This window comes from Staurois parvus, unplaced genomic scaffold, assembly GCF_062004578.1.
Source record: "Staurois parvus isolate SC_StPar_1 unplaced genomic scaffold, SC_StPar_1.0 ptg001003l, whole genome shotgun sequence".
In the NCBI taxonomy this organism is placed as follows: Eukaryota; Metazoa; Chordata; class Amphibia; order Anura; family Ranidae; genus Staurois; species Staurois parvus.
In genome coordinates, this window is record NW_028318799.1 from 209,161 (window position 1) to 232,014 (window position 22,854).

The 22,854-nt window shown below is 41.5% G+C and overlaps 2 protein-coding genes across 3 annotated transcripts in view; one reads left to right on the forward strand and one right to left on the reverse strand.

Moving 5' to 3' along the window:
• Positions 1-22,854, forward strand: part of POLRMT (RNA polymerase mitochondrial) — a 162,412-nt gene that overhangs the window by 133,964 nt on the left and 5,594 nt on the right. The gene's annotated exons all lie outside the window — the stretch shown is intronic.
• Positions 6,079-22,854, reverse strand: part of HCN2 (hyperpolarization activated cyclic nucleotide gated potassium and sodium channel 2) — a 160,478-nt gene continuing 143,702 nt past the window's right edge. Inside the window, exons 6-8 of the mRNA XM_089657458.1 lie at positions 21,306-21,546; positions 16,112-16,276; positions 6,079-9,221 (exon numbers count right to left, since the gene is read on the reverse strand). Of these exons, the coding sequence (XP_089513584.1) occupies positions 8,323-9,221; positions 16,112-16,276; positions 21,306-21,546 (1,305 nt within the window). The 3' untranslated portion in view covers positions 6,079-8,322. The remainder of the gene's footprint in view (positions 9,222-16,111; positions 16,277-21,305; positions 21,547-22,854) is intronic.

Below are 22,854 nucleotides of genomic sequence, written 5' to 3' on the forward strand. Positions count from 1 at the left end.
TGATTAAATTCAAGTCACTAAATCATATCAAATACTACAGTGGGTGAAACAAGTATTGAATGTGTCACCATTTTTCTCAGTAAATATACTTCTAAAGGTACTATTGCCATGGGATTTTCACCACAGGCCATTAGCAACCCCTGCAATCCATACATAGAAAGAAACCAAAACAATTAAGTTCAGAAATTTAAGTTATGTGTAATAAAATGGAATGACACAGGGAAAAAGTACTGAACACATGAAGAAAGAGAGGTGCAAAAAAGGCATGGAAAGCCAAGACTCCAGCTGAAATCTATCAGTAATTAGAAAGCAACCCTGCACTTTGTCAGTGCAAATTAAAATCAGCTGGTACAGTCTTAACTGATGGCCTATAAAAAGACTTCTCATTCCCAAGGTGTCACACAAGAAACATCTCATGATGGGTAAAAGCAAAGAGCAAAACATACTGATGGCATTGGCTACAGCAAGATTTCTAAACTGATTGTTCCAATGAGCACTGTTGGGGCCATAATCCAGAAGTCAAATGAACATCATTTCACCATAAACTGGCTACTACCAGGCACTCCTCGCTAGATTTATGACGGAGTGTAAAAAATTATTAGAAGAATTTCCCAAGAGCCAGGGAGCACTTCCAGAGAGCATCAGAAAAACCTGGAATCAGCAGTTTCAAAGAAAACAATAAGTAATGCACTCAACTGCCATGGCCTGTACGCACGCTCACCATGCAAGACTTCACTGCTGAAGAAAAAGCATGTTGAAGCTCGTTTAAAGTTTGCTGCACAACATTTAGACAAGCCTGTGAAATACTGGGAGAATATAATCTGGTCAGATGAGACCAAAACTGAACTCCTTGGATGCCATAATACACACCATGTTTGGAGGTCAAATGGCACTGCACATGACCCCAAGAACACCATAACAGTGGAGATGGGAGCATCATGCTGTGGGGCTGTTTTTCAACATACAGTACTGACCAACTGCTTATTGAAGGAAGGATAAATGGAAAAATGTACCAAGACATTCTTTATAAAAATCTGCTGCCATCTACCAGGATGATGTAGATGAAATGAGGGTGGACTTTTCAGCAAGACAATGATCCCAAACAAAGCCAAGGAAACTCTCAATTGGTTTCAAAGAATGAAAATAAATCTGCTAGGATGGCCCAGCCAATCACCTGACTTGAAACCAATAGAAAATCTGTAGAAAAAACTAAAGATCAGAGTTCATAGAAGAGGCCCACAGCCATCAAGATTTGTGTGGAAAAATGAGCCAAAATCACACCTGAGCAATGCATGCGACTAGTTTCTCCATACAGGAAGCATCTTGAAGCTGTCATTACAAAGGAATTTGTACAAAGCATTAAATACATTTCAGTTAGTGTGTCCAATACTTTTTCCCTGTGTCATTCCATTTTTTTACACATAACTTAATTTCTGAACATATTTGTTTTGGTTTCTTTGTATGTATTGATTTGCATGGGTTGTTACCGACATGTGGTAAAATATATTTACCTAGAAAAATGGTGACGTGTTCAATACTCATTTTACCCGCTCCATATACACATTTGTGAGTGAAGCAAGTCTCATCCAACCTGTTCACAGCTACTTCACACACAAAAAAAAACCCCTGTGTATATAACAAAGACAACTCTATCCCATATATTGTGCAAAATAGATACAACAGACGGCCAATTTAATGCAACTCCTTCCCTGCCACTTCCACTTCAATTACCATAAAAGTTGTCAAACTCAAAAAGTTTATCCAAAGATCAGTGCTGATCACCCACACTTCTTAGCAGCTACTTTGATGGACCTTCACAGCACCAGTGAGCAAACAGGTCGCTTATCATATGGTTTGGCCCCACTAACAAAGCCCAAACCCACTTATTTTTTGTCCCTATGGCAATGCCAATTTACTGACAGTGGCCTCTGATAAAGATAAATTATGCCACAGGAATTCAGACATCCAAAACACTCACTCCGCTATCAGCCAAGGTGTCCACACAGCAAGCTGTAACTACATTAGCACATGAAGCAAAAGATTTCCATAGTGCATGAATCCGTAAAATGTATTAGACTACAGATTGCATACTTACATGTGAAGGAATATAAATAGAGCTCAAATGGTGCACGCCGCTCCTGACTGCAGCCATGCATGATGTGAAACAAAAAGAGCACACCAACCTTGTGCATTATCACAGTAAAACTGATTTTATTGAATAAAGAATAATACTCACAAACGAAGTATAACAAGCATTAAAAGGTCCTCACAGGAACTTGGGAGAGTAGAACCAGTGCGAGTCACATTACCAGTCTAGACTCTCAAAGGGAGGTTGACGTGTTTCGAAAGGGGTCCCTTCTTCATCAGAGCTCTGATGAAGGGGGGACCCCCTTCGAAATGCGTCAGCCTCACTTTTGAGAGTCTACCCTTGTGATGGCCTTGTCCTTGTGAAAGCGACTCACACTAGTTCTACTATCCCAAGATCTTTGACTCGTTTCGAAGGGGGTCCCTTCTTCATCAGAGCTCTGATGAAGAAGGGACCCCTTTCGAAACACGTCGGCCTCCCTTTGAGAGTCTACACTGGTGATGTATAAAGGGTAGGTAAGTGAGCGCAAACAGATCAGGTGAGCAGCTAACATACAGGCTAAACCTCAAAACCTTGGAATAAAGACTTATAAATGGGGTATGTAGCGCTAGATAACAGATGACAGGCACGGGGACTGTTACAATATGAAGTAACCATACAGTAGTTCATATAATGATTCATATATAACGGTCAGAAGCAAAACGAAGATGATCCAATGCTACTCCAGATCACATTAGGTGAGATAAGAGAAAATAGTGAGATTGTGCGCTTACCACAAGTGCACATAATATGCGCATTGTATGCAATTCAACAGCAACCGGGCATCATGGTCTGGTCAATAGCCTGGGCACCCTCTGGTCATGTCCGAACATCTGGGTCACAGGTACAACGCTATCCAGGTCCTCTCTGGCTTTCAAATCCAAAAACGCCACCTTGCATAAGCCCTTTGAAAACGAGCTTTAGCTCGAAACATGTTAGGGGATCCACCCTATTGACGCCTTTGCTATTGAGGACCCACTAGCCACCAGGGAATTGCCTCACTATACCTGGATGAGTATATCTCTATTATCATCCATTATATGTATGACTGTATACTCATGGTACCACTAGCCACCAGGGTTTCATCTACTGGACCTGGGTCTGTATGCAGTGCATGTTGTGTACCACTAACCACCAGGGAGCCTATACATTTGGGCCTGGATGTGTAGTTTGTCGATGTAAGTTCTGGTTGTTCTGCTTACATCTTGTGTTTTTAATAAACGTACTTCACTATTAGCGCTTTCTTGCCTCCCGGCTCGTTTTTTAATGAGCTTATGCAAGGTGGCGTTTTTGGATTTGAAAGCCAGAGAGGACCTGGATAGCGTTGTACCTGTGACCCAGATGTTCGGACATGACCAGAGGGTGCCCAGGCTATTGACCAGACCATGATGCCCGGTTGCTGTTGAATTGCATACAATGCGCATATTATGTGCACTTGTGGTAAGCGCACAATCTCACTATTTTCTCTTATCTCACCTAATGTGATCTGGAGTAGCATTGGATCATCTTCGTTTTGCTTCTGACCGTTATATATGAATCATTATATGAACTACTGTATGGTTACTTCATATTGTAACAGTCCCCGTGCCTGTCATCTGTTATCTAGCGCTACATACCCCATTTATAAGTCTACACTCGTGATGTGACTCACACTGGTTCTACTCTCCCAAGTTTCTTTGAGGACCTTTAATGCTTGTTATACTTCGTTTGTGAGTATTATTCTTTATTCAATAAAATCAGTTTTACTGAGGTAATGCGCAAGGTTGGTGCACTCTTTTTGTTTCACTTTACAGTATCGGTCGGGCTTCCCCAGCTTTGTTCTAGAACTGCACAACCTTCCATGCATTGGTCACAATTTCTCAAACTTTGTCGAGGTTCCCTTCCATCCTTCAACCCCTATTCTGAGTCCTAGAGCGCAGGAGATGTTCTTTGTTTATGATAACGTCACTGCCTTGACTTTACCCTGACATCTCGCACACTTGCGTCTTCAGGGGGAATGTGCATTTCACATCTATGAACTTTTTAGAAAAACTCTGGAGCATTTAGTAGTGGTTAAGAGCATTTGAACAGCTATTTTCCAGCTTCCCCCCCTCTCCTACATGTACTGTTAAAATGCTAATGTGCCTAAATGCTACAAGCGGGCACAAAAATGCTGTTATCAGGATTTTTCATCCAGCTTTTTCTTTTTCTAGCATTTTTTGAACTTATAAAAACGCTAGTGTGCGTGGGCCTTAGTGCATTAAATGTATTCACAGATTTGGTCGATTTTGGTGGAGTTAGCACATCCACATTTTAATTCCATTCACAAAAGGCTTAAGGGCACAAAGATGATTTACTGCACTCACATTGTTTTACTGATTTTATAAGGAATTTGGATTACACAAGTGGGTTCAATATTATTGTGCAGCGATCATTCTTTTACATACTTCTAGCTTTTAAGTGGTTCTAAAGGCTCAGTATTTTTTACCTTCTTGAATTCTATGCATGAGGGTAAAAAAACCTTCTGTGTGCAGTTAAAAGTCTATCTGTTAGCTAGGTGTCCCAACACACAGCGGAAGCAAAAGAATGTTACATCATTTCTGCTTTCAATGCACAAAATGTCTTCACTTCCACACCTGCAACCACTATAGTACATATATGGTAGAAATATCTGAATCAATCTTAGCCAATCAGGGCTTTCTCTGCCTCTCATTGTGCTCACAGGAGGGTACAGTAAAGGAATGACATAATCAGTATGTTAGTACTGTTTCATTAGCCAAATAACACCATTGCATGATGTCTCCCTCCTGCTGGGGCAGTGTGCTGAGGGTTTGTAAATCACAAATGTGGCTTAGGCTGGACATACATTGTACAGAAAATTGGAAGAAATTGTATAATGTGTGTACAATTTCCTTTAGATTTACCTTCAACTACGTAGTACAAAGGCTTGAGTAATTGGATACAAATGAAAGTGCTGTACAATTTTCCTTTAGATTTACCAAATAGCATATAATATGACGTCAAACCTAAACAAGAAAATGGTACAATTTATGGCCAGTCTTAGCAGAATTACAAATACTTGGGCAGGAAAAACAGTTCAAATATGTGCTTCAAGTGTATAGTGACCTGTTTGTCTAAGATTTGAGTTGAACAATTTCACAAAAATGACAATTTTACAGTGGAGCCAAATCATCATTTTCCGCCAAAATAACATGGAATTAAACAATAGCTTACCTGGAACATGTTCACATGTCCATCTTGGTTTTTTTTTCATTGGCCTTTCCTTTATTTTGTACCTGATAGTTCTAGTTTCAGACTGCGCAGGCACTTCTTGCTGCCCAAGCAGCAGCAATGTGTCCCCAATGAATGCGTGCACTGCATGGTATTTGTATGATGCCAAGACAAAGCACATTGGCATGTTCCGCTTACAATTACAGGGGTAGGTATGCCTACGCAAAGCTTTGTACACCATCCCATCCCCAATTGATGGACAGTGGCTCCCCTCATAGGGCGTACTGCGGTAACTATTGATAGCAGAGGCATGAGACAGCCTTCACCAGTTGCCTACATCAAAGCCTCAGACTGGGCACAAGTGGCAAATGAAGCAGAGTGGTCCAATGCTTTGCATTTCACCATATAAAAAAAAGATCTAACAAATGTTGAAAATCTCATAATATCAGTTTTAATTAACTCATTTGTGGTAGTGAATGGAGTCTCACGCAGCTGTTATAGGACACTGTGGGATAGATATTCTTCCTCACCATGTGCAGTTTAGTAATCCATGAATCTCCTTCTGCAGAATTAATTTTTCTCAAACATGTCCTCTGAGTAACCTTCATCTGGCCAGCAGTCATTAACAATGCAGCATGGCTGCTCAATGGGATGAGATCTTTACACTACAGAAGCACTAAAGATATCCCATCCATGTCCCTCTACAGATAATCACCTGGTTAACCAGTCAAAACAACACACAATTCAGAAGTATCTGTTTATTGCACACACAAAGAAGCTGGAATCATTTGCTTAGTAAAGTGCAGCTTCTGCAGAGACACAAGACCCTGCACTCTCTGGCCCCCCTTGTCTCCGAAATACATTCATCAGTGACACTGCCAGCCACAGACGGAGCAGAGGGGGCAACATCTATTCTGAAGAATAGAAACTTTTAGTCTTCTTAGGTCTGGGGTAAATGGATTGGTTAAAACGGTATCATATTTATTATCCTGAAGGGGCAGTCCCATTGAAAACCCACAGCATATAACTCTCCTTTGCTTTTTCACAAGAATTACATACTTTGAAAAATAATGCATAATTTAGAGACAAAAATGGAATGTTGTAGTACTTTTTTCCCAATGTTGACACAAACTGCCACAATGGTAATTGCTGTATTCCATCACTATTAAAGCCACAATCCAGAGGACAACAGAATGGGTACTTATTGCCTATAAAGCTTAATTCCTGAAGGAGAAATTAATGTAGATGGGACTGCCCCTTTCTAGGCATTTCATCAAAGAAGCACTCCAGTGCTCTATGGGCTTATTCCCTAAGCACAGTTTACCAGTGGTGCAGCTCCATAAAGAGCATATAGAAACAGCAGGGTGATTAGGCGTTTATGACCATGTTTCATAATCCACACTACCATGCCTATTCAATATGCTAGCTGGAACAATAAGGCCAGTTATAATGTTTAGTAGAAACAATTCAGTCCTTAGCCACTGAATATATGGACCTACCTAAGGCCACACCACAGATAAATCAGCAGAAGAAATTAACCCAAAATCAAAATGTGCTTTGCCGCAGCATTCCTCCATCGCTGTTAGTGAAAATTCCTGACTTGTGGCTTTTAAGAATCTGCATCTACCCTGGATAAACACTCAAACCCCACTCCTGCTATACAGGATGTATAGTTTACAGATTATACAGGCCTATATATATATGTATATATATATATCAATATACAGCTGTGATATACACAATATGGCTTTCTAAAATACAATCCATGGAATGGACAACAGCAGTGAGATACTGGAAAAAAAATACATGGTTCATAAATAAAACACACAGAGGTCCTTTGGTGCGAGAGATCAAATAGATCCATGGCCACTGGAGTGCCCAGGAGAACTGGAAGGCTACTTGGCACCACAGTTTAACCAGGAGTGATTTGTAGCAGCTGCAATTGCATTACATGCTTGACATTATTGGCTAACAGAGCCTTTTTGGCTGTTTATCTAAAATGTCTCTTGCAGTTTGATTATTTTTTGTTTATTAAGTGTCGATGGTTGCAGCCACATTTATTGTACCGTTTAAACCTTTGAACAGTTAATCATTGGCATTCAACTCTTGAAAGTGGCTGCATTATTGCTGTAAGGATACACTTATTTTCACAACATCCACCTGCAGTGTTAACTGCTGTCAGTACAATTAATGGTAGATATTTTTTCACTGGGACTTGCAGTGCCTTATCCTAATTGCTATATTCAGTTGGTGGTTTGCTCACTGGAAGGAAAAAGGGCACACATGGTGACATCACACAAAAATGTACCTCCTAAATAAAATACAATTACAAACTAAACTAAATGTATGCATGGTGTATATAAATATAGGTGCTTATCATGACATCCACAGGTGACACCGTCACTGGGTCGTTGAAGTCCTGGAGAGGACTATCAGCTGGGACAAACTGCCTGCAGTTTGCTTAAAGATATTGGCTTAATGTGTTGGGCATAAGTAACAATCTTGTAGCTTTTTCAATTTGTCATTTCAGAGTGAGGATCTACCAGCTAAGAGTTTTTGACATGTGTACATATCATTTAAATAACTCAGTAGTAAACACCAGCAGTCTCTTTCTTGCTGACAACAGACCGGCTGCTTTAGACCCACACAAGATTTGCACTTCATTTTAATCCAGAGCTCTAGGTAGACCTCTGGCATTGAACAATGCCACCTTTTCCTACGCTTGTAAACAATGGAGGAGTCATGTGGCAGAGTGCTTTCTGAAGTGGCATTTACTGATCTAACTACTAGTTCTTCTGTAACTTCCACATATTAATACCTCCACTCCCAAGCATAGTTAGGGTTACTAATCTTAAAACAAGTAGAGTTATTAATAAAGTGGCACGGGGATGACTAGGAGGGCACATTATATTTTCTCTTCTAATAGAAACTGTGCACCATCCATTACCTACCCATTTGGGTGAGGGCATGTGCACACCCACCATCAGTCACAAGTTTGCAGACAGCCGTCCCCTGACAGGATCAGTATCTGGGGCACTAACAACAGAATCCTTTCTGCCTCCTAATGATGTTCCCACTGCAGAGTCCGAGACACCACCAACTGTACCAGAAGAGGACAACTGATGGGAGAGGGCAAGTCTTGCAGGGGCAGGTACTCTTGAACCAGCCTGTGGTCCCAAACCTCCTTTGGCCACCGGAGACGTTAAGCTGCCAGTTGTAGCAGGAGGAGCTGGTGGACTGCGGAGCTGTGATGCCCCGTGAGGCAGTGAGGGCTGTGAGGCGGAAAGGGGACGAGACTCACGCGTAAGTGTGCCAGAGTGCAGAGAATGAGTGCTCTTGTGAACAGACAGCCGCTGTGGGGAAGCAGAACCCCCAGATTGGGTAAGAGAAAGTTGTGAGCCTGCTCGATGCCTGGCCGGGTAGGCAAAGTTCTGAGACACTCGTGGTGATTGGTTAGGGGGACTAGGCACAGCAGTCGATGGCCGACGTGGGCCCTGCTGGGGGGGTGGGTGATGCTGCAAGAGCTGCAGGGATGGCTGGAAAAGAGCTGGGGACATAGAAAAAGCTCCAGGCCCTCCTTGGGCATATTGGAGTCGCCTCATAATACGTGGGGAACCCACTAATGGGCTGGCCATTGGGGGGCAAAAGCTCATGGCCACAGCTTGCTGCAGAGTTGCTATAGCAGATGTTACTTGGGGTTGAGGAGAGGGAGGATTGCAAGTCGCATACATCCCACCACTTAGTTGGTGTTGATGGAGCTCAGCTTGCTGCACCATCTCCCGATCGTACTTGACAATCTCTTGTATTATTTCATTCTCCTGGTTGTTGAAGACACCTGAGTTCAAGTCATGCTGAACCTTGTGCATGAGGATAGAATTCTTCTTCCCTGTGAGACAGAAGAAGTTAACAAATTAATATCTTTTAGTTGACCTTTCAACAATGTCCCCTGTCCCCATCCTATTAAAACTTTTGTGAATGCAATCATTAAAATAGAACTATAGTCAAAACTTTTTTTTTTTAATTTTGGATACAGTAAGGAAGGTCATAACCCAGTCAGATTTCTTTAATATTTTTTTTTGCCATCTTTGTCCCACTGGGGAGACTAATGGTAAACAGGACAAGTAGAGAGGGCAAATCTCTCTAATGGGGACAGAGACTGCAATAAAAACATAATAGGTGTTCTAAGGCCTCATTTACACTGCTGCTCCTAAACGTGAGTTTAGGAGCTTTTGGCGTTTTTTTTTTTTTTGTTTGCCAAAGCTCCTGAATTCAACTGATTAAAAGCTCATGTATCCATGTACACATAGGCTTTTACTAGAGTTTAGGGGCAGTTAAACGTTCCTCTTCTGAACGCAGAATAATCGAGTTCAGGAACATTTTGGACAAAACATTTTGGAGAGGAACATTTTGGACAAAAAACGCTAAATGCAGCCAAAATGCGTGTAAACGCTAGCCACGTTTAGCACTTGGGCGTTTATCTATGTCAATGGAAAATACTCTGGCCAATCAAATGAATAAACTTCCAAGCGCTAAATGCGGTACTGCATTTACATGCATTTATGCCACGTTTCACTGTCTTCAAATTTTTTTAGAGGAACAACAAAAATTTGATATATTTTTCTTCATGTTTTGATTTGAAATAGAATGTGTAGTGTTTCCAATGCATTTGTGTGTATGGAAATAAAAGCTATTAGAAGGATTTTGAGCTTTATTCACTTTTTTCAACACACTGCTATTATTTTGAACAACTGTATTTATTTGTTTTTCATCACCTTTCACTTTTGTGTGTGTTTTTTTTTCTCACTTGGATGGAGGGTGTAGGTCCTCGGGCCTGCCCTGAAGTCTAGGGGAAGGATTCATGGCTATCAGGTTCCTTCCTCCCCTGTTCCTGGGGGGTCTCTCTTCAGGAGAGCTGCCTGACCTAGTACTTGGTGGTAGGCTTGGCTAGCCACAAGGAGAGGGGTCCACCAGGTCTTTTGGCTAGGTGGACCATGTTGGAAACCCTTTGTCCCTTTCAGATCGCCCCAGGGGATCAGCGTAGAGGTCCTACCCCTTCGAGGGGGTGGACAAAATGCACACCCCTAACTGCAATTTTTTATGTTTGTGTTTTGCACTTGCACGTTTTCTGTTCACTTTTGGGTTTTTAGTTTTTTTCACACCTCCGCGGACTAAAAAGGAAAAACAAACACTGTAAATTGACCCTTATCAAGGGGGTCATCTTGGCAGTTTTCTGGACACCTGCACTCAAAACTCTTCAGAAGGACCCAACTTCCTCTCATGGAGGCCCACTAGTATGGTTAGCTACTGACTACCAACAGGTGAGGCTGTTCAACTCAACTCCCTGTTAAAGAAATGTATGTGCTTAGAATAAGTGCACCCTTTCCCTTCTGTCAGGGGAATTCCCATTCCTTTTCCCTTAGGAACTGAGGGAACATTCTCTTGTCTTAGATTTCCCTTGTGTTGTTGGCTCTTGATTCTTTCCAGGCTCCAACTTGGTGTCCAGGAGCATGGACTTGGGGCAACATGTTCACACAGTCCTTATAGGACAAGAAGTCCCTGGTGTGTTTCATCAGTTCCTTAGGCTGTAGGTCCCCATTCCCTCACCATGAAGGGAATCCATTTGTTGGGGTGTCTCCTTCCCTGGGACTTTAGTCTGGTTCCCTGTAACAGTTATTTCCTTGTGGGGGGGGGGGGGGGGAATTCCATTGTAAGTTGGGACAGTGACCTGGATTTGGTTAGGGCAGTGGTGGGCAACCTTTTTTTTTCAACTGAGCCAAATCTCGCCAAAACCACGATTGAAATTTATTTTGAGAGCCACATTTTTAAAACTGAAAATACATAGGATGGTACACTGTTTTTAGTTTCAATAAGTTTTTATAGTAATTCATCCCCCATAGTAATTCATCCCCCATATAGTAATTCATCCCCCCTATAGTAATTCATCCCCCCTATAGTAATTCATCCCCCATATTAATTCATCCCTCATATAGTAGTAGTAAGTAAGTAGCAAGTAGTAAGCCAAGTCCCCCGTGTCAATTCACTTACCTTTGCTCCGCGCGTTCCTCTCGCCGTGTTCCCGCGCCGTTCCGGTCTTCAGGGCGGACTGTGAGAGGAGCCTAGCTCCTCTCACGTTCGTCACGCTGCCCCGCCTACACACATCCTGACAGCCAATCACTGGCTATCAGGATGTGAGTGGCAGCGAGACTGGCCAATCATTGCATTTGAGCGCGCTGCCCTGGCTGTTTTTTTTTTGGATCACGCTGCAGAGTCCCTGCCGCCCGAGAGGAGGGAGGGGAGCAGGCGCCCGGCCCACAAGAGCCGCATTAAAGCATGTAAAGAGCCGCATGTGGCTCGCGAGCCGCGGCTTGCCGACCACTGGGTTAGGGGTTTAAAGACCTTCACTATAGGGAATATTTGGGTGTCCTCCATTTGTCAAGACCTGGTCTCTGTGCTAGATGAAGCAGGGAGTACAACTCTCAACTACACAGTCTCCCTTAGAGATGTTGCATGGATACCTTCTTGTCATCAACCAGTTTGTCACTTCTCTGGACAGAGACATTTATGCACCTGGGTGTGCCTCAACTCCTGGATGCCAAGGAAGACACCATCATTGAAGGACCCTGCGTTTCTCTGGATTGTCAGCAGACAGCCCACGCACTATGTACTCCCTAAAGAGGATAAAGTACATCTGGAAGCTTTTGTGGGACCAGATCTGGAGCTATGTCCTTTGTGGCTGACCTGCAGCCTCCTGGGGTTTTTTCTAGATTCAGCTAAGAGTATGCTACATTCAAGGCATGCCTCTGGGGGATAAATATTACAGTTGCCAGTGTGCTTAGATCACCTCTAAACTGATCTCTGAAGCCCTAAAATGGCTAGTTCCATAGTTGGTCATATGTGCTGACCCATGGCAACTGAAGATCTACACTGAGGCCAAGATGGCACCGTCCTCAACGGATAGGAGGGTTATTTCCACTTTAATCTCTCAGTGGCGAAGAAATGTTATTGCTCAATTGCCCCAGGCTAAACTGACTGCTTGATATGGGTAGCCAAGCTTACTATGTGGAATATTCCTTTACAGCTTGCATAGAATTATGGGAAAGAAGTTGTCTTTCTAGAACTACTCAGCTATCATATACTAGAGGAGTGCTTAGGTGCAGGAGCAAAAATTTCTGCACATGACTTCTGGCAATTACAGAATTAGGGAACCATTAAAAAAAAAAAAAAGGAATCACAAAATAAGGTTTCATTTTTCCCATAATTACAATACAGATGTTATGGAGGAATTTTACATAAAAAAGGTATACATTAAAATTGGTAACAGTAAGCCACAACTGTTTACTTCCAGAAATTAGTTCAATATTGGACCACAACTGCCTTCAGAATAATTCTGTTAACGTTCCTTTAAAAATTAGGAAATACATTAAATGTGAACTGCTGTATTTATTGGATTCAAACATACTACATCTTTAACTTTGCAAGAGTTATAGATATATATGCTAACACCAATGCAGGTATGAAGGATAAATAAGGTTAAATGACTATCTCCTGAACGTGCATCGTTTGGGAGCTATTCTAGTGAGCACCAGCCGGTAACTTCACCGACGCATGCACCCTGAAGGAGCGGCATACCCATGGCGTTTCTTCAGAACTCTGCGCTGTGGCATGCATCATCAGGGCTCATCATGGCGGTCATATGACCCTAAAACCCAACCCCACCTCCCGTCTTCTGAAGCTCTTAACCTCTTGCCGTCCGCCTGCTGTTTATAAACGGCAGGGCGGTGGCAGTCCAGGGTCCGGTTGCCGTCCATAAACGGCACCCGCCTTTTCTAGCTGTGCGCGCTCCCAGGGATCCGGTGCCCGCGATCCGGTGCCCGCTGTGTCCTCTGGACACAGTGAAGCACCGATCGTCGGACGGGACCTCTGTACGAGGTCCCGATCATGTGATCACTGATTGGCGAATCAGTGATCACATGCAAAGTAGTAAGCAAGATGTCACTTGTGACATCATTGCTTACTATGTGTGAAATCTGTGAATGATCACAGAGGTGACATGGTACAAGGCTATTCACAACAGCCTTGTACCATGTGACAAGCTGTGACCACTCACAGCTCACTCAGTAATTCTCAATGACTGCAGGAATGCAGACAGAGAGAAAGAGAAATGATTGCTTTTACATCCTATATGGGTGTAAAAGCAATCAGTGTAAAAAAAAAAAAAAAAAATCATCACCCTCCACAAGTAGTACAGTGTCACCATGGTGACAGTGTACTGCTAGGGTGACAGTATGTAAAAAAAATAAAATAAAAAATAATAATATAACAAAATAAAATAAAATGTAAAAAAAAATGTTTAAAAATTATAATTTTTGGTTATAAACTAATTTGGATTTTTTTTTTTACTAAAAAAAATAACGGAATAAATTTTGGCTAAGATTTATGATGAAATATTATTTATTTGCAAAATTTTATTTAAAAAAACACTTTTTTTCAAAATTTTTGAACATTTTCATTTACATAGTAAAAAAAATAAAAATCCCAGCGGTGAATAAATACCACCAAAATAAAGCTTTATCTGTCTCAAAAAAATGGTAAAAAATTCATATGGGTACAGTGTTGCATGACCGCGCAATTGTCATTCAAAGTGTGATAGCGCTGAAAGCTAAAAATTGCCCTGGACAGGAAGGGGGTAAAAGTGTCCGGACAGGAAGTGGTTAAAGAGCCAGGAGGCACCGGCGCCAAGAAGTTAATAAGAGGCATGGCAAGTTTTTTGAAGTTGTATTTTTTTGTCATCATTTTTTGGAAAATTAAACTAAAAAAAATTTTCACTTTTTTTTTTTTTTTTTTAATACTGTCACCAGTGATTAGGGATACTCAGGGATATTTTTTTAAAGATTTTTTTGATCATATTACACTATGACCAGAGTAGTATCATTGTACTACTTTGGGGAAGTGATCAGTTTTTGTTTGGGGGGGGGGTTTCACATTTATGATTGTTTATAGCAAAGGATTTCTTTGCTATAAGCAAGCATTTAACTGAATGAAATCGATTAATTCAGGTTTTTTTGTTGTGATTAGCTGTGATTGGCCACAGCTAATCACGTGACACAGGTGGGCTGCGATTGGCCCAGTCTGTGCATGTGATCACTGTGACCAATCACAGCTAGTGACACAATTGTATACAATGGATGGCATGAAAGGAAGCCATCCATTGTTTACAATTGTCATGTGACCTGCTGTGATTGGTCACAGCAGGTCACATGGTACAGGCAATGGGCTGCTACACAGATCTGTCATTGGCTGTGTCCGAGGTATACAGTGGTGACAGATCTCGCCACAGCGTGGCGCATTCCGGGAAGGATGTCATATGATGCCCAGATCGACGAGAGTCCTGCTTGGCCGTCATTCTGCTATTGGCCAGGCGAGAACAGGTTAAATGATAGAGACAGAATATCAACCAAAAACACATGATACAAATGTTATATATTGAGTTGCAGTTCAGTAAGTAAAATACGTATTTGATCCCCAAGCAATACATGACTGTTGGCAAGCATGGAGGGAAGACATTTCTTGTAGTTGGTTACCAGGTTTGCACACATCTCAGGAGAGATTTTGGTCCACTCTTCTTTACAGATCTGCTCTAAATCCTTAAGGTTTCTTGGCTGTTACCCTCCATAAATTTTTTATAGGATTAAGGTCTGGAGACTGGCTAGGCCACTCCATGACCTTAATGTGCTTCTTCTTGAGTCACTCCTTTGTTGCCTTGGCAGTATGTTTTGGGTCATTGTCATGCTGGAAGACCCATCCATGACCCATCTGCAGTGTTCTGACTGAGGGAAGAAGGTTCTCATCCAAGATTTTACAATACATGGCCCCGTCCATTGGCCTCCCAATGCGGCAAAGTCAGCCTGTACCTTTAGCAGAGAAACAGCCCCAAAGCATAATGATTCCACCTCCGTGTTTAGACTGTAGGGATGGTGTTCTTAAGGTCATAGCATTTTTCTTCCTCTAAACACAGCGAGTCAAGTTAATGCCAAAGAGCTCAATTTTGGTTTCATCTGACCACAGCACTTTCTCCCAAACCTTTTCTGAATCATTTAGATGTTCATTGGCGAACTTCAGATGGGCCTGTACATGTGCCTTCCTGAGGAGGGGGACCTTGCTGGCCCTGCAGGATCAATCAATGGCGGTGTATTGTATTACCAGTGGTTTGTTTGGGGACTATGGTCCCAACTAACATAATATCATTCACAATCTCCTCCAGTGTAGTTCTGGGCTGATCCCTCAGTTTCTCATGTTCATCATTACCCCATGGGGCGTAATCTTGCATGGAGCTCTAGACCGAGGGCAATTGTTATGTTGTATTTCTTCCATTTGCGAATAATCGCTCTTCAAAGCTCTGTGCCGCTGCCGTGACTTCCGTGTGCATGCACAAGTATGACATTATTGCGACTCAGCCATTCAAATGGCCAGAATCCGCAAGCCCAGGAAGGAAGGCCAGATGAAGATGGAAGTTTTGTTTTAAGATAAGTCTTTCATGATGTTCTATAATTATGCTCTTAACTTGAAAGGTTAAGATTTTTTTTTTCTGTCGACTACCACTTTAAAATGACACTCACTATACCATGCCTTTTAATATAGACATCTTAAGGTAATGTACTTGCAGAAGCATTAGACTGCATTTCTTTGCACCTCTGTGCGAGGCTTTGCTGATTTTAATAGGCATAGTGTATAGACAGTGTTTTTTAATAACTAGTCTATTGTTAATAGACTTCTTACCTATTCTATCCAATCTGTCTATGGCAACTGTCTCAAATGCACGCCGCATCATTGGGTATTCCTCCAACACCTCATTGAAATGATCCACAGAGAGGGAGTAGAGACGACAGTATGTGTCAGCGCGGACACTGGCAGTCCGTCGCCCCCGTGTCAGCAGGCAGATCTCTGTACGAAAAAAAAAATAATAATTTGTAAGTTACTAGAAGAGCTTGGTGAATCAATATGCATTTATTCCATATACACATATCAATTATATCTTACTATACCAGTGTGCCTTCAGGACTTTAACTCTCCAATAGTACAAAGTATTGTGATTGGACCGAATGAGCATGTGCAACCTTTACACAGAAAGGAGGATTCTGTTTGTCACTGCTCCTGGTCAGAACCATGTAGAAGAAACAAAGTTTCTCGGTACCAGGCTCCTTCCATCTTGCCGGCTTGCTTGGAATGCCGACAGAAGGTTTGTCATTATCAGCAGCCATGTACTTGTCTCCTCACCGTGGCGATCCCTCCCTTGATGGATTTTGATGTGCCTGTTTTATCCCACCTTGTAAGTTGCTCTTTATTGTGTGCAATAAACCTGTCTTATGTCTACACTTAGAGGCGCCTTTTTCTTTATTAGCAGTGTTGCTTTCTACATTTGTTTTTTTTCTTATTAGCCGTATTCATATGGGCATTACATAATCACTGTCTCCATGGTTATTATTATTGTCCCATTCATTTCATTGTATGCGCTGTTATTTATGTATTTAACATTCCTCCACCAGTCTAGTTTAACTATATAGATTGAGAACATGTGTGCGCCTATTCTTCGATAATCTCCCCCCCCCCCCCCCAAAAAAAAAAAAAAGGCTGAGGCTCACATTTATCTAATGTTCCATTGGCCCTAATGGTTAATGAGTCTTATTATGTAGCTTTCTTTTACTGCAGGCACACTAGACTTTGTGGTCAAATTTACCCATTACCTCACAGATACCAACCACAAAGACTAAGTGTGTCTCCGATGCCTACCCTGTAGAGTAATTTTCTGATCTGTCTGAGGCCTTACAATAGGCCAGACCATCAGTCACAATGGCCATCTCTGACTCAGATCCAGAATCTTCAGTCTGTCCTCGGAGACTGTTTATGAGGTACCGCAGTCTCTCAGAATCACAAATGCTAATTTGGCCCTTGATGCAGTATGCACTACTCTTCATTTTGGAGTTTGAGCTTGCTGTCTTCATCCTTGGGTTTTTCAGAGCTTCTGATTCCGAAAGGGAATTTGCCAAAGAGTGGTATATACCTATTGTAGACAGGCCAGTGACCCACCTTGACAGGAAAACCACTAAACCTGTACAGGGCTTGATCACCTTTAATGATTATACTGACCAGCAGCTGAAATCCTCCTTAATTCTCAGTTTTCAGTGACAAGTTCTGCCTTGAGTTGGCCGTGTCCCTGATCTGTCAATCCATGTCAGAATGGGTTAGATCAGCAATGGGCAAACTACGGCCCGGCGGACCTTTTAATCCGGCCCGCGGATGTGGCTGTCAGGATGTGTGTAGGCGGGGCAGGGTGACGAACGTGAGGGGAGGGGAGCTAGGCTCCTCTCACAGTCCGCCCTGAAGACCGGAACGGCGCGGGAACACGGCGAGAGGAACGCGCGGAGCAAAGGTAAGTGAATTGACACAGGGGGGACTTGGGGACTTAATATGGGGGATGAATTAATATGGGGAATGAATTACTATAGGGGGGATGAATTACTATGGGGGATGAATTACTATATGGGGGATTAATTACTATATGGGGGATTAATTACTATGCTTACTATGGGGGAATATTACTATACTTACTATGGATGACACATACACATCATTCATCTACTCTTGGTCCGGCCCCCGGGTCCAATATATGAACCCATTGCGGCCCTCAAGTCAAAAAGTTTGCCCACCCCTGGGTTAGATCCTTCAAAAAGGATCAATCCACAGCAAGGGTTGACCCCTTTGTTACAGAGTAGGTGAAATAGCTGTCTGGATCCTTGTGATGGCTTGTTTGAAGTGTCTAAACTTGTGCCTCACATAGTCCACACAGATGTGCACAGCACACTGGTTACGATGCTGAGGCATTTGGCCTTTGCATATATGGTCTCTTCAGACCTTTGCTTTACCTTCAGGGGGGTACTTTTCCCTGGTCTCCTTGGGGACCCTTGCTCCAGTCCCCCCTGTCAGTTCAGCCTCTAGGACTGTACCCTATCTGGGTCACCACCCTTCTTATATATACTCAGCATCTCCAGCCCAGCTGGTAAGGATTTTTCTCCTCCCATGCAGAGTTTGACTGCTGTGTGGTCTTCAAGAACAGACGATTCCTTCTACATCATGGGATCCCATTTTGGGTAGGCTTCCTGTGTCAGACCCAATTGGACACAATCTAGGAATTACTGTACCTTCACCACCAAGAAGGATACAGGTAATTTCTGTATCAGGAGAGGTAGTCTGGCTCCAGTGCTGGAGCCAGCAACCTCTGCTAATGGAGAAGAGGCTCATGCCTTTTGGTGCGCTTCTGACCCTGCTGTGCGCACCAAAAGGGGTGCTGAAGGAGGATCCTGTGTCTCACTGGGCTGTCAGTTGACAAAACACTCTAGCTGATGTTATCTTCCCACAGAAACAAAAGTGCCTTAAAGAGATCTGGGAACCCGTCTATTTGAGGTTAGGTCCTTTTTTTTTTTTTTTCTATGACCGATTTGCAGCTTTTTAAGACAGGTCCATGGGGACCTTTCCCATGATGCTCCCTCAAACATGTAAATGTTCATCTACTGCTAAGACTCCTGTTCCTCTCTCCATGGATGCTGCTGGTTCATTGGATTTGGGGGTTCAGGAGCATTCCTAGACCAATGCTTTTGGGTCAGGGATAAGCTGGATTATTCATCAGCGGGATACTTCTAGAGTTACCTTGAAGCACCTCTCATTTTTTTGAAAAAGGAGGTATTAGTGCCACCTACTGCTCCATCTAGCTGTTTATGTCTAACCAGTCTGGGGTTAAGATGTAACTTCTATCTTTGTCATAGCACCCTACCCCTTTAGTGATATTGTCTTTGTGGGATAGAGTGTGAATTGACTCCTGAGTCCACAATTTTATTGCAATTACATCCCATTATTATTAAAAAAAACAATATACACAGTTACTTAAAATCAGATTCTTTACAACAGATAGCCTGTATCTGTACGCACACTCCTATAGAATAATAGCTGTATATGAACAGACATATTTGAACACAAAGTGAATAATTTGGGAGCAAGGACAAAATGGGTGGAGGGTTTACTTAAAGGATAAAATCAGTAAAAGGGACATTGCCCTTAAGTATATATATTTATACTACAGAGTTTAGTTTTAAGTGAATCTGTTATGACATATATGGGGATGCAACTGCTGGATCTTTCTGAAAACAGATTAGTAAGCGTATAAAGCAGGGGTGTCCAAACGTTTGACGTTCCTGGACCACATTGAAAGAAGAGAGATTGTCCTGAACCACACATAAAATACATCAACAATAAGAATAGATGAGCAGAAAAAGTTAGGCAGATCACGTTAACATTCACTGATACAGATAATGTACCTATATGAGTAATAAAATGTCATTTTATTTGTAATATTTATTAAAAACATAAAAGAGGGCAACATAAAACTAGTGTGATACGTTTTCTTATAAACGAACGCATCAATATCAGGTGTATATAAGTTTCTATAGAACTCACACTGAGCTTGTTCACACTTGATGGTGGCTTGAATGTGGAATTTGTGAACAAAAGTGAAATTTTGAACTAAAGTAGATTGTAAGCTCCAAGGATCAGGCCCTCCTAAACCTCTTGTATTGAACTGTATTGTTGCTGTATTGTCTCCCGTTATATTGTAAAGCGCTGAACAAACTGTTGGCGCTATATAAATCCTGTATAATAATAATATTAAAAACCAAGAGTTGAAAACAGGAATTAAGACAGGTGTCTTCTGACCTGTAACATCTTAAATTTCCTGCAAGTAATTATATTGCAACAGGGATTTTTAGGCACTACAAATTCGGTAGTGCCTAAAAATAGAGAGCAACTGAGCATGTGCAGAGCAGGATGAGACAGTGTATTACTGGATTTTAAATAGCATAGGCACATATTTTTAATGTTTTATATAGCTAGACCTGCAAAAGGGGCCAGCCTGAAGTGATCTAACAGGACTTAACTAATGTTCCACTTTAAATATATAGAAATCTCCACAAAAGGAGGAAATACTCTCCAAACTCAAAAATATCCTCTTACTTCTGTTTCAGTGACAGCTGTGATATTTGTATTCTTAATTTTTCTCCTAGCGACAGCAGTTTATAAGACAAATACTGAGGTTTACTTTTCCAAACAGGTACACTGATGGCAATTTTTGACAGAAATTCTAACCTATTCTTATGCTACCTTAAACTAGAAGACAAGTTTTGACTGGAGTTACACTCTTAACATAGCAGTTTTGTGTGAATTACTAAGCAGTGATGAAATAAGAACTAGGACTAGGTTGTGTTACACACACACACACACACACACACACACACACACACACACACATATATATATATATAAGCTTCCAGTTGTAAAGCAGGATTTAAGCGATTACATTTGTAAGCGGTTTGCTCTCTGCCAAGCGTAGAGAATGAATTTCAGAGTAGTATAAAGAAAAGCCTTAAGGTACACTAAACCTAAAATGAAAAAGTTAAACTTACATTACGTGAATGAGCTACTAATGTTATTCAAAAGACTAAATAAGTTCCCATAGGTGTCAAAAAAGACTGTGTAAATGTAGTTATGCTAGCTGCCATCCTTGACAAAAAGGTTAAATGACAGCTGGCAGTGTACAACTATGGGATGCCTTGACAGGAGGTCACACGTGTGCTTGAAAACACTGCTTACCATTACACCACCTTAATTTTTCATATCTTCTGTTCTCAATCTCCTAAGACTATTAGATATTTATCCCCTTAATGTAATACTTCCATTTAAACCGACTTATGACAATGACGTCATTAACATTTAGTTACCTTTCAAACCAACGGCAGTAATTCTAGGCGATTCACAAACAAATCAGAATTCCATTCCTGTGCTGTCATGTGAGATTTACTACATATGCTTACTAATATATAGGACAACACGACAGCGCTACTGTGGTTAAAAAATTCTGTAAGCTCACCTCCAAAGTAAGAGCCATCTGAGAGTTTCACCTCCTTGTTGCCCTTTGTAAGTACGCTCACCACACCATGCTGAATAAAGTACATCTTCTTGCCGATAGTTCCTTCCCGAATTATATAATCCGTAGGCTGGAATACCTCAAATTTTAGTTTGGTCAGCATTGCCGTAACGAAGCAAGGATCAGCATTGGCAAACAGTGGCATTGATGCTACCAGCTTGCGGCAGTTGAAGTTCACTATTTCCTAAGCACAAACATGGGTATAACAAAGGTAAAATAAAACACATCCTTTGTATTGAGATAAACATATATAATTTAACTGAAAAGGCCATTATATTTGACATATTAAATTTCCTTGACACAAAGGGGGAATTCATAAAAGGTGTTGCAGACATCCCTTGGAATTCAATTAGGCTACTGCTCTGAAATTTTCAATGCCTGTGCCCAATTCATGTGCCTGTCAGAGGTACATGAATCTGTCGCTCCATCTGTCCATACTGGACACTCCTTCCTCAGATGAGATTCCCACCAAGTCAACCTTGCTGTTGATTGAGAGTGCATAGTAATGAATGGATCAACAGCTGCTACCCAAGTTTGTTGTCTGTGTCAGTAATGATACCAAAAAGGAAATGCTTGCCTGAATTAGGTGCAGGTCGTTCTAAGGGGACCTAACACCAGAAACGGTCACTAAGCCTTTCTGGAGTTCCCCAGAATCTGTGAAAGGGGTAAAAGTGACTGTAAAGGTGGTTTGAAGTGTGGGTTAAAGCCTAGTGTGTATAGAGTCAATGTTAGAAGAGTTACAATTCTTTGGTTTTTACTCCTACCTTCCTATCTATCCTTCATTAGAGAAATGTATCCTCATTTCTTGTCCTGCTGATGTGAAAGTGACAGGAAGAGAGAGAAAATCTACAACAGGGATACAGAGAAAAAAAAACAAATCTAAAAGGGGTTCTATCTTTCCCCTACTCTACTAAAGAAATTTATTACATCTGTGTTGCTGTTTTAAATTCTCCTCACTTCCTGTCTCGTGAAATATCAGCAGTACAACAAAAAAATGAAGGTAAGTTTCTTTAGTGGAGCAAATAATAGCAGTAAAAACTTGAGAGGTTCAAACTCTTTCCCATTCTATTCAAAATGAAGAGAAAATGTTTTGTCTTGACATACACTTTAAGTTATCCTTATTGCTCTATTTCACATACTGCATGTTCAACTGAGACAAATCATACTATTGTGGGCCTAACAACTGGTACAGGATGACTGCACGGTAGGGAAAATTAGTCCAAAATGGGCCAGGTTAAATCTGTGAATTGTGGAAATGGTGTTATTTAGAACAACTTTTATCTGATTCCCACATCAACCATCTGTTTGTTTGTTTTTTTAATTAAAACCGGTATCTTTGTTCTGTATTCTGATTAAATTTAGCAACTCTCATTAATTTCCCTCTGCTGCCTTGATCACTTTTGCGACTGATTTGGAGAGACTTATCAAAGATGAAAGCAACTGGATGGTTTAGATAACTCAAATTAGTTGCAAGATGAACACATGTGGTCTT